The following is a 12,672-nucleotide window of genomic DNA, read 5'->3' as shown; positions in this document are numbered from 1 at the left end:
ACCTTTGCCATCTTTATATGATTTTTGGAAAAGATTCTGGAAACCTTATTAAGATATAAGTTTGGCAAAGATCATCAGAACATCAGACCTTTATTAGCGCTTTTAATGTCCCTCAAAGATGCATTACAATGAAATCAGTCATTCCCATTCACACACATTCACACACTACTTACTTATTTCTCTGTCAGTCATTTTATTTACAAAAATTTGAACATAATTTGACTTCTATTATTCTTAAAATGCACATTGTTTCCTCATAATCCTTTTTGTTTCCACTAGGTCTGTTTTGAACGCTTCAATTCTTTTTTATTCACCATGTTGGGACCCACAGCCATGGTTACAAAAGGAAATGCGGTACGGACTTTTCTGGAACTTTCAAAATAAATTGCATTCACCTACTTTCGGTACAACTTAGGAATTGGGGGTAACAGCGAAGTTCCCATGATGCCACTGGCCGTATAAAACCCCACCTTTTCAAGGAATCAATCTCTTCTACACGGGTCACCCAGACCCAGAGAGACCCAGTGTGCTAATGTCTCTTAACAGACATAACTCTTCAACTGGATCCGTGGGTGTCATATGATTATCGATCATATGCACTAAGTTAAGTATGAATGAATTGCTGTTTGTGTATCAGGTATTCATTCATCAACGGGGTAATTAAGGTACAAGCGTTGCTTGACTTTCTCTCTGAGGTCTACAGAAGCAAACTGTGTTACAGAGAGTTCCCAGCAGAGACCCTGTCTCTATGACGCCGAGTGAAGCAGTTTTCCGGTCTGAAAGGAGGACAACAGGGACAGCATCACCGTGGTTACCATAGCAACTGTGCAGTTTGGTCAGCCCGACAGAGCGAGCCGCCGCTGCCCAGCCACGGAACGTTTTTCATTTTATGAAGTTTTGTTTGTGTTGAACTCAGCTATCTTAGTGCTAGCAGACTATCTGCTCAGCACCATGTGCTCAGTTTTGTGTTCTGTGTGTGTGTGTTTTTAAAGTTAAGACAAACTTTATTTAAAAGGTGATTTTATACACAGAAGATTGATCATAACGCACCGTCCGCACTTATGCATTTTAACCCTTTTATTAACGGTATTTTAAAGGTGTTTGATTCTGGTGCTAAGCTATCAGCTTCTTTGTTAGCTTCAACTGCTAACAAGCTAAGAACACGTGCTGCCAAATAATATTTACCCAGAAAGGTTTAGTTTTCAATCCAGTAAATAATGTGTCCCTGAACATCATTTTACTAAATCTGATAACTAAGAAAACACCATTAAGCCATATTTCTCCAGAAAGATTTGGCTCTTTTCCAGAATATTTCCTTAAATATTATTTTAATAACTAAAAGTATCTAATTAGACACTGTTGAGAAATGGTCATCCAGAAGGTTGGTTTTATTCAGCAGATCATTATTTAAAACATTATTTTATTAAAATAATATTTTATCTGATCTTACATTGTGAATGGTTGTCTAAATGTTTGCTGATTATTGTCTAAGTTGGTTCCAAGACTAACTTAACTTCATTTCCAGATTCTTCAAGATAATCCTTGGTTCTCAAACATAAACATTTCATGGTAATGTTGTATCACTCTTTTGGTCATAATTATCAATCATCTTTAATCAACTTGTTTATATTGTATATAGTCCATTAGTCTTCATTATTCTTTAATTCTGCTTGGTAGTTTAGTTGGATTGTTTTAGCAAAGTAAAGAGTTTGTTGATTGAAATATGTTTGACTATGAGTTGACTTATTTTTATTAATAAATTCTTGTATTTTAAGAAATTGTGTGAATTTATTCCATATATGTGCAGAGTTTATGCTGTTCAATAATGTCAGAGATCATCTCACACCTTTCTATTCTGTCCTAATACCATCGCCTTACTGGGCCGGTATTCACAGGACAACCCTTAACAGACCCAAATATTATTTGATAAAATATTAATATTATTATTAATATTAAATATATTCAAATTCATAGTCACAACAACCAAGAATCAATAAGGTGGTCTTAGTGGGTCCACCTTAAAGGTGTTATCTGTTGGGTGTCATGTTATCATTGTCAGGTCAGTGAGGTTCATAGGTCAGTCAGAACCTTGGTCATTTGTTCTGTGCTCATCATGTTTCATAGATCCAGCCTATGATTAGTCAGCAAAACTTCCACCTATAGGAGAAAAATTGATTGTTAATGAATGAGCTGCATTTCCTAGGAACACTGTCTTCCTCCTGGATGAGCATCACCTGTTGAAAAACTTTCATCATTGTTTGTTTCACATATTCAATCAGATCTTTATATTATACCAGTAGGTGAAGTTGTTAGTATCTCATGTAGACTGACATATACTGTTGCATTTGGAGAAGATCTCAGATTAAATAAATTTTGTTTCAATCCAGGTTCATTTTGTGTCTGCAGATTTAACCATTTTTTCTTTTTGTATTCATACAGAGCAAGATTCAAAACATTTTCAAAAGGCAGATTGTGGCAGAATGTAGACATGCAGGGTAGAGTTACAATCTTCATCAGACCTTTCAGCAGAGACAGGTTTCTGCTGTTTGCAGAAGTTTAATCTTTGTTTTCAGGCAGCTACATTTCCTGTCAAGGTCGTTTCACAGAGCTGAAATTTAACTTCTCTCAAAGAGAAAAAAAAAATCAAGAATGCAAACAATCTGAGCCAAATATGGAATTATTTCCCTGTAAAATGAATCTTTTGCATTTTATCATGATATTGTTGGTAGTATAACACCCTAGAATGATTTTTAAAGCACCTGTTTCTCACTAATGCTTGCCTACAAAATCTTTTACTCTCAGATCACTTCTTTAACAACATTTCCTTATCTAGTCATTGTTCACTGGATTGTCCTGTTGGACAGTTTTTTAGCCCAATGTCCATGTTGTCCACATTGTCACCTCCTCTTTTCACTTGTCCTTTACCACATCCTCTAAAACCACCTCTTCCTCTAAAACCACCTCTTCCTCTAAAACCACCTCTTCCTCTAAAACCACCTCTTCCTCTGAATAATTTGGGGCTACCTTGGTTTTCTGAACTGGGATGGGTGGCGGTCTGCCCCCCTTTTTGTTTTCAGTTTTCAGCTAAGCTTAAAGTTCTGGCCTGAGTATTATGGCTATGTTAGTTAAAGGCTGTTCTTGCAGTGTTTTAATTTATTTTTTTATTTTCATCTGTTTACCAACGGTGTGCACGCAGGGACTGTGAGGTCCCCTTTGAAACTATAATCTTTCTGCCATTTAGCAAGGCTTCTGAACGCAGCTTCCCATCTCATGGAGAAGGTGTATATACTTATTTTATATTTTAATTAATAGTTCCTAATCAATAACTTTTAACTATGTATTATTATTATTATCTCATTTATTTTCAGAACATAAAATATGTATGTACATCCACCAGCAAACAGAATTTATCACCAGACCCTAATGTCCTCCCGGAAAACAGGCTTCTAGATGAAAAACCTGGTTTTCATCCGGTTTTCCGCTTAGGGTTCTAATCCCGAAGGTAAAAGAGGTTTTAGACTGTTGCTAATAAAATGCCTAAAAATACAAACCAGAATTCCACAGGTTCAGTGGAGAGCAACTTTATGTTCACACTGCGAAGGTTTCGGGTTGTCTCAGTGAGAGGGCTGAATGATTCTGCAGACACACTCAGATGCACCAACAAACAGTCACTTTTAGGCCTCAATCACCTAGACTATTTGTGCAACACTTCTTTTTACCACGGACGCCAGGCCCATATGCCTGCGTTTTACCTAGGTTTAACTTTTTACCTCGTGAGTTCAATCACACCTTCTGTTCGGGATCACGTTGGTCCACAGTCCAGAGTCCCGCGGCCCACGGATCGGTTACCCACACAGAATTTACTGTGAAGGATTTTAGTTCCCCAGCCGTGCTGGAGGCTGCATGCAGACTTAACCCTCAGTCAGGCACCAGGCTCCTCCGAACAGAGACACCTGTGATCCGGCTCGAAGGACCAAAGAAATGTCAGAGTTAGACACACTGATAAACTCAGAGGCAATGAAGACACAAGTGAGTCAAAGTTATCAGTTCATCCTCTCAGAGGAGCTGCTCTGAGTCACAGCCTTTTATTAAAGAAACAAAAAACACTCATGTTTCAGCATCGTGGGTGTGGCTACACACAGTTTCACAAATACAAGTCCTACTGAATAAAACAGGTTCTGTCCAGGTACTGATACAGCCCACACGTCCACATCTGGCATCCAAGGACACGGAGATCAGCTGGGGTGAGAACAGACTGCTTCCCAAACTCCTCCACACACAAGTTCCTGCTCAGTCTGCATAGCAACCACCCAAATGTAACTCTAAGACAAGATGACAATTCTGTTAATAATTCATTAAAATACTTCAAAGATAAATGTGAAAAGTATTCAAACCACTTCTATCAAAGTTCCCCAAACTAAATAAATAAAAATGTATTTTAATGGTAAATCCTAAAGATAAAGAACCTTTTTAAACTAAGCAATGATAATTCATGTACAAATCTTCCAACAATAACCAAAACCTTTCACAACGAATAGATGTTAGGAGTACACTATGGGATTGTGATTATTGGGCTACTAGCATTTAATTATAATTAATTTATTGTCATTAATAATTGTTACTAACTCACCCAAAACCTTTATATATTCAAACTTGTTGGGGAATTGAGAGCGTTCGGCCACTAGTATTTGTTAATGTACCTATGATGAAAAATTACATGCTTTGCAAGTAGGAAAACATGCAAAATCAGCAGTGTATCAAATACTTCTTCTGACCACTGTATAAACTTTAATGATTATATCAAATGAACATCCAACTGTTTGTATGGTAACATCTTAATTGTGTCAAACATTTCTTCTCCCATGTTGCTGGCTGCAGATGATGAGTCGCTAACGGATGCAGGCGTGCTAACGGAGCCGAATGCAGGAGATGTAGCCGTATATACGAGGCTAATGATAGTTGTGCGTTCTTCAGCCTTGAGGAAAATCTTATGCTTAACCAGGAGCTTCCTCAAATTAGAAGTATTCCACTCCACATCACAAGCGTAATCTGCGTCGCATTTTGAAAAGTGGAGAGCGCTTTCTATCAGCCATGCTTGCTTTGTTGACGGTACCAGTGGCCACTGATGTCATTATGCCTCTTGTGCGTGCAATGCTGTGTTCATATCCAGCATGGAAAATCACCCACACAACTCTCTCATGATGCATTTAGGTACCGAAACATGGTACCATTTAAATTTGTATGAATAGGTACTCTGTAGTACTGACGGAATTCGGTCGGTATTTATAAAAGTACCGAATCCTGTACCCATCCCTAGTGCTATATAAATAAACTGAAATCCTGCGAGGTAAATGCCCTCGATTTAAGAACTCCTTCCTAACCGCCTCATCATCACTTCTTCTCTGGTGATCTGCTGTCTGACTGCTGAAGGAAGCATCCACTGAATGATTTAACATTTCTCAAGAAAATGGCTTCACTGCAGAGTGAGTTCCAAGGTGACGAGCCAAATGGCTGGTGGTTCTGAAAGATTTATCACATAATTCACAAGGAAAAGGTTTCTCACTTGTGTGCGTTCTTAAGTGACGGCTTAAATCACAATTTCTGCAGAAAGTTTTGCCACACAATTCACAAGAATACAGCTGCTCACCTGTATGAGTTCTCATGTGATAACTCAGGTTTGTTTTGTGGATGAAGCCTTTTCCACATGTCAGACATGAGAAAGGCTTCTCTCCTGTGTGAGTTCTTACATGACGAGTTAAATCACCATTTTTACTGAAAGACTTATCACAAAATTTACAAGAAAATGGCTTTTCACCTGTATGAGTTCTCACATGATAACTCAAGTTACTGTTTTGGGTAAAACGTTTTCCACAAACATGGCATGAGAAGGGCTTCACACCTGTGTGTGTCACCATGTGATAACTCAGGCTACTTTTCTGAATAAAACCTTTTCCACAATCAGGGCAGATGAAAGGCTTCTCACCTGTGTGGGTTTTTATGTGGGTAGCCAATTGACTACTGTCGCAAAAAGATTTGCCACACCCTTTACAAGAGTATGGCTTCTCACCTGTGTGCGTTCTCATGTGACGAGTCAAACAACTGGTGGTTCTGAAAGTTTTATCACACAGTTCACACGGATGTGGTTTCTCACCCGTGTGAGTTCTAATGTGGTAATTCAAGTTAGATTTGTTGTTAAAACCTTTCCCACAAACCATGCATGGGAAAGGCTTCTCACCGGTGTGAGTTCTTCCATGACTGGCCAAATGATTCCTGTCATTAAAGGTTTTCCCGCACACTTTACAGGAATATGGCCTCTTGCCTGTGTGAGCTCTCATGTGACGAACTAACATGTTATTTCGTCTAAAAGATTTTTCACACAGTTCACAAGAATATGGCTTCTCATCTGTGTGAGTCCTACGGTGTCGTGCCAAATCGGTACTTTGAATGAAAGATTTATCACACAGATGACATGGATATGTTTTTTTCCCCACATGGGTTCTAGTTGGAACATTTAAATCAGGTTTCTGGGCAACAACTTCCCCACAGGTCAAACTTAAAGGCTTCTCACCAACATGAACTCTGTGTGTTTCGAAACTTCCTGTTTCACTGAAACTATTCCTGCAGGTCGGAGAGAGGAATGGCTTCTCATCTTTGTGAGCACCTGTTTGAATATTTGAGTTATTTTGCTCGGCGACATCCTTTCCACAAGTCATGAGTGAAGATTGCTTCCCAGCTGTGTGAACTCTCATGTGACTGGCTAAATGGCTGGCTGTTCTAAAAGACTTACCACATATTTTACAAGGACATGGGTTCTCTCTCTCGTGAGTCATGATGTGAATATTTAACTTACTTTTCACAGTAAAGCCTTTTCCACAAGTCGGACAATGGAAAGGCTTCTGACTGCACACATGATCAGTCAATTGTCCAATCTGAATGAAAGACTTGCCACAGGTTTCACAAGAAGGCACAACATTTTTATGGCTGCCTAGTTTTGAATTGTCCGCATTGTTTCTCTTATTTCTGATGTCCTGATGTCTCTTCTCTGGCTTTAGCTCTTCCTCTCTACCTGATCCTGAGTCTTCCCGATTGCTTCCTGGCTGATGTTGCTCCTCAGTTTTAGAGGGGTTTGAAGAGAGGAGTTGGTCCTTGATTAGTTCTGATTTACCGATGTCCTCCTCACTGATAGGAGTCATCATACAAGTATTAGTCTCCTGCTTCACTGCAAGCTGTTCTTCATCATGATCACTGAAAAGCTTCTCCTTTTCTACAGGTTCCGGTTCTTCCTTTGCCTCAGTTAACTGCAGGGGTTCTGGTCCGCTGTGGGAGGAGTCCTTGTAAGCAGGAAACAACATAAAGTTGTCGGTTTCCTTCTTCACTCCAACATGGTAGAGTTCAACCTGCTCCACCTTAATCTGTTGAGACTCTGGTTCTTCTTTTATTTCTGTCATCCACTGCAGTTCTGTTTCAGTTCTGGTGTGTAACATGTCCGCATTAGAAGGAGGCAGCATAGAGGCATCAGTCTCCTGCTTTATAACAAGCTGCTTTACATCCTGAAAGATGCTGAGTTCAACATGTTCTCCTCTGATTGGTTGTGATTCTGGGTGTGGTTTTACCTCCACCGTCTGCTGCAGTTCGGCTTCCTCCTCTTTCATCTCTGTTAGTTGGTCTTGTGTGGTCTCTTGGTTAATAGGAAAGAGGGTAATGTGATGAGCATCAACCTCCAATGCATTAACAGACATGATGTGTGGAAAACCTGGAGAAACAGAACAAAAACTTTTTAAGAATATTTAAACAACTTGCAGTTGTGTGAGATTTGTTGGTTTGTTCTGGACAAAAAAATTGTAAATTGATCACATTCTTACGAAGAAGTCATACGAAGTTGATCCCAGAGTGAGCCACACAAACAGCATGAAATATTTCAAAAAACTATTTAAAGAAATACAGCGTGACCCAAACTGAGCCTTTAGTTCTGTCCGATAGCTAAGCGGGCCAGGCCACCGGTAAATGGCCCGGTGCTTCCGAGGGCCAGTGTGCCCTGGACAGTATACACAACTGGATACAGTAATCACAACTACGCAGCCGGCGGTCTTTGGAGCACAGTAGGTACACCTGTCAACAATATAATGCACGGTTCCCATGCTGCTTATAGATGTATGTTTAGGGAGAGTACATATTTATATGTACCATAACATCTGTGATTTTCTCAGCTTTAAATGATCCATACTTTAAGAATAATTACGTGAGAAATTAGGGCACTACAGTCATTTTTGTGACAGATGTTCATTCCGCATCAGAACAGCATGGCTTTGTTGACATGACCCGATCCATAGCAATGGCGCCTGCGTGCGCATGTCACCGCCTACAGCGGCTAATAAACTTGTTTGAGAGTTCCTGAGTGCTTCTCTTGAGTGCCTCAGTCTGAGAATCAGCTCATCGGTAACAGATTGCAGGTAATAACGTTGTCAGTCCACTGTACCAATCTTCAGGATCAGAAAGACATCAACTGGCCTCAAATGTCAGACAACAGACAAAACCCATCGGATCTCATGAAAATCCCCATCAGACTTCAGACTAAATAGCCTTAAACTACAGAGAACTAAACTTCCCCTAAATACACTGAAATATGACTCCATTCAGTTTAATTTAATTCATGGAGCATCAACCGCTATGTTTTTTAATGGGTTTGAGCTTTTAAGGTTTAAACCCGAGGAATGAAACTTAATCACATTTAGGATCATACAATAAAGTAGCAAACCTCAGAAATTGATGGAAACAACCTCAGTCGGATGGAAACTGTGAAACTTCCTCTGTTTTTGTCACCTCTAGATGGAAATACTCATCGGTCTGAGCGCTGAGGAGCATAAAATACATGTGAATCATCTAAGGGATACTCTTATTCTCACTAAAAAATAAAACTGTGTCTGAATAGCAGATTAATTCCTAACAAGTCAGGTCTGATGACTCCTAAGGTGGACAAGCTGGAGACAACCACACGTCCATAAATAGCTGCGTAAAATTGTGGGTAATTATGGAACGATGGCAGCTTTGGCTCAGCTGGAGGACATCACCAATGGAAGAAGTTGTTGGTTGCTGTAAGTCACTACAAACATCCCTCATGGTGGGAACAGTGTTGTGACTGCAGCACAGCACTGTTGCCATGGTTATTTGGACACATGGTGGGTGCCCCCTGGGTACTTATACTAATTTGCATATTTATTGATAGGCGGGGACAGGCAGTCAAAAAGGCAAGTGCAGCTGCGTTCAATTCCACCCAAATTTTGATGTAATGAATGAAAGGTGTGTGGTAACTTGTGTATCCAGTTTTATACATCAGAATGTTTTTTTGCGGCGTGAGTTTCAAGATTTCTCCAAAACGCCCACTTTTAGCATGAAAGCTGCACACTCTTATGCATGAGGCACCTGGCCATCTAGTGACTGTCCTTATAATCACAACATCAGCTGACCTGGATGATCGCTATGCAGAAACATTTGCTTTTTTCCCACAAACCATTTTTGTAACATTTATTTTGCTGAGATTCTGCACTGGAATTTCATAGTTTTAAATCCTATTGTTTTTTTTTAAATAAATGTACAATTAATGAGAAGGGAATGTATTTCTGACTATTTCAAAAAACAAGAGGAACTGGTGTGAATTTAGAAATAATTAGGGCTGCTGTAAGCTCAGTATGAGCAACAGTTTACATCATCACCTGGAAGGATAAACAGGATAAACGTTTTTAAAGGTCAAGGTTCTGTCAAGTGTCAGACTACTTTAACTTAGGTGGTGATAAATGGAAGTTTGAATGGTTTTTAAATGGTTTTTTGTTGTGAACGACAGCAGCACTTAGACCATGCATAAACATGTGAAGAGACGACACCCAACCTACAGTATCCTTTAGCTGAACAGACAGAAAGGACAAAAGCACCATTAGTTTTATTTAATCAGTCAGGCTGTCTGCAACATTTTCAACTAAAAATGTGTTTAAAGAAACGTTTAGACCCATGTTGGACTGATTAATGCTGTGCCTTCACGTGTTAATGTGCAAACATCATACAACCAGACATATTCACATTTACTTCTTTCTGTTACAAACACATTTGAGTTGATGATGTGGATCTCTAAATTATTCTAAATTATACCCCACAAACTCCTGAATGATACAGTAAATATAAATGATGCATATGGATTTCACATGGGAATGTCTCCTACATTTTTCTAATTAAATTTTAAATAAAGGGTTCAATAGTAAGAGTTTTTTTTATTTTTTAGAGTTAAATCTAAGACTGAAATTAATTCTATTGTTTATTTCCATTTCAATTCCATCACAGTTTTGAATGAATGACTCTGGAGCGGCCAGCCTACCAAAATTACTCCAAGAACGCAGAGATCATCCAGGAGTCCACAGAAGGACTCAGAACAACATCTAAAACTCTGCATGCCTCACTAGCCTCAGTTAGAGTCAGAGTTCATGATTCAACAATAAGAAAGGAAGATTGGACCTCCTAGGGAGATTTCTAAGATGAAAACCACTGCTGACCAAAAGTAACACAAAGGACTGTCTCATATTTACAATAAACACCTTGATGATCAACAAGACAAGAGAGAAAATAAGAGACGATGTTCCCAAGGGGCGTCCTGATCGAACAAGATTAATAAAAATTAGTTGTTTTGATGAGTAGCAGAAGTCTGACACTAAAACTCTCTGTAATTTGAATATTTCTTAAAATGTAGAATCTTCCAACATCGTAGATAATAAAGACCACAAATATCAGAAACAATCTGACAGTGAAGTATGAAGCCTAAGCTACAATCCGGGGAGACTCTGCTCACGTTACTGTCCGCCGTTTCCCTTCCCAATATGGCGGACGCATTGTGGTACCCAAGACAATCAATGCAGCAGCTAGCTGATATTTCTCGTCACGGTTCATGAAACGTGGTTTCCTTACCGGGAAATCTAGTTTGTTTTCTCCATTTCCCCATGAAAAAGGTTGTGAACAGTGCAGTATTCTCCATGTAAAGTCATTTCTGTGCTTTTATCTAAATGTCCTCCGAGAGAGTTAGCTTCTCAGTTAGCTCACAGGCTAACTGGCCTCTACCAGCCTGTTGCTGTTGCTAAAACAGAGAAAAGTTGGTATTAATTGAAACACTATCTGCAAATACTGTCCGAGTCTTGAATGAGAAATAATCTAATAAAGTGTTTTAATAAATGTTAGAACAGCACAAACCTTGTAATCTGCTATTTTCCAGTTATGTATCCAGTATGTCTACTTCGAAGCTTGTGTCCATTAGTCCAGTCCAGGCAGATGTTTGCTGAAGTATCAAGGCTTGTGTTGAAGACGCAAGTGCTGACGTAAAAGGTGTTGTGCGAAATCCAGTTCCCCTCTTCTATGGAAGCAAATCGTTACCATATTTCAAATGAAAAAGCATGTCCAGAAATGCTTTTTCATTTTAAGAATGTGGCTGCATTATTTGACCCATAAATAAAATTAGTAATCAATCATCCTATTTGCATTTTCTTCTTCATGACTGCACATTTTATGCCATAATCAAAAAGAAAACAAAGCAGACATTGCTTTTTCGTTTTCGTGGTCTGCCCGTAAAGTACTGCCCAGAACTAGAAAATGAAAAAACATTCCGAGCAGCGGGCGCAGCAGAGTGACGTCAGCAGCCGCTCTTCCTCAGCTCCCTGCTGACCAAGCTACCCATCTTGTTCGGTAGGGGGCGCTGTGGACTTCTGCATTGCATTACATTGCAAACGTGCCGAGAAATTGATTGAATTGCAGCAGAGTCGAGCTCAATTTGTGGAAGTGGCAGGAAGAACTGGTAGTTCTGGTGGCAGGAAGAACTGGTAGTTCTGGTGGCAGGAAGAACTGGTAGTTCTGGTGGCAGGAAGAACTGGTAGTTCTGGTGGCAGGAAGAACTGGTAGTTCTGGTGGCAGGAAGAACTGGTAGTTCTGGTGGCAGGAAGAACTGGTAGTTCTGGTGGCAGGCTCATGGGCTGAGACATCCAGCGTGTTTTTAAGCATTTATTTATAATTTTCTGTGAGTGACATTTCAGAATAGCCACTCTTGATCTATAATAAACCGGCTGTTTGTGCAATAAATCTTCATCATCCTTTCAACACGTCACACATAAACATAGTGCTATTTATTTTCCATGTCAAGTAACTACAATCACCTTATGTTATGGGTCTAAAGCTGTTTATTAAATAATAATCAATAATGAAATCATTATTTAAAGGTAACAGGCTATAACAATAATCCCATTTGCCGATAATCAGCATCAGCTTCCACAAAAACAGCGGCAACCGCATTGGCAAGTTTTTACGGCCGGTCTGGCAATGTAATGCAATGCAGACGTGCACAGCGCCCCCTACCGAACAAGATGGGTAGCTCGGTCAGCAGGGAGCTGAGGAAGAGCAGCTGCTGACGTCACTCTTCTGCGCCCGCAGCTCGGAATGTTTTTTCGTTTTCGAGTTCTGGGCAGGACTTTGCGGGCAGATCGCGAAAACGAAAAAGCAATGTCTGCTTTGTTTTCTCTTTGATTATGGCATAAAATGTGCAGTCATGAAGAAGAAAATGCAAATGCAAATAGGATGATTGATTACTAATTTTATTTATGAGTCAAACAATGCAGCCACATTCTTAAAATGAAAAAGCATTTCTGGAAA

General features: G+C 39.6%; 1 protein-coding gene across 4 annotated transcripts; it reads right to left on the bottom strand.

Annotated features, from left to right (window-relative positions):
• Positions 1-4,040: 4,040 nt before the first annotated feature.
• On the bottom strand, positions 4,041-11,511 carry LOC124873728 (zinc finger protein 260-like). Of its 4 annotated transcripts, none has more exons than XM_047374625.1 (4): positions 11,227-11,511; positions 10,948-11,113; positions 6,569-7,753; positions 4,041-4,322 (listed from the first exon to the last, which is right to left on the bottom strand). In XM_047374625.1, the coding sequence occupies exons 2-4, from the start codon at positions 11,012-11,014 to the stop codon at positions 4,291-4,293; spliced, it is 1,284 nt and encodes a 427-aa protein (XP_047230581.1). In that variant the 5' UTR covers positions 11,015-11,113; positions 11,227-11,511; the 3' UTR covers positions 4,041-4,290. The 4 variants fall into 4 exon arrangements, with proteins under 4 accessions (XP_047230581.1, XP_047230582.1, XP_047230579.1 ...); XM_047374626.1 differs by having other exon boundaries at positions 6,851-7,753; positions 11,227-11,508; XM_047374623.1 differs by having other exon boundaries at positions 4,041-7,753.
• Positions 11,512-12,672: the final 1,161 nt, after the last annotated feature.

The sequence above is a fragment of the Girardinichthys multiradiatus genome, chromosome 9 (assembly GCF_021462225.1).
Source record: "Girardinichthys multiradiatus isolate DD_20200921_A chromosome 9, DD_fGirMul_XY1, whole genome shotgun sequence".
Classification (NCBI taxonomy): Eukaryota; Metazoa; Chordata; class Actinopteri; order Cyprinodontiformes; family Goodeidae; genus Girardinichthys; species Girardinichthys multiradiatus.
The sequence above is the reverse complement of the archived record's forward strand: the minus strand, read 5'-3'. Positions and strand labels throughout refer to the sequence as shown.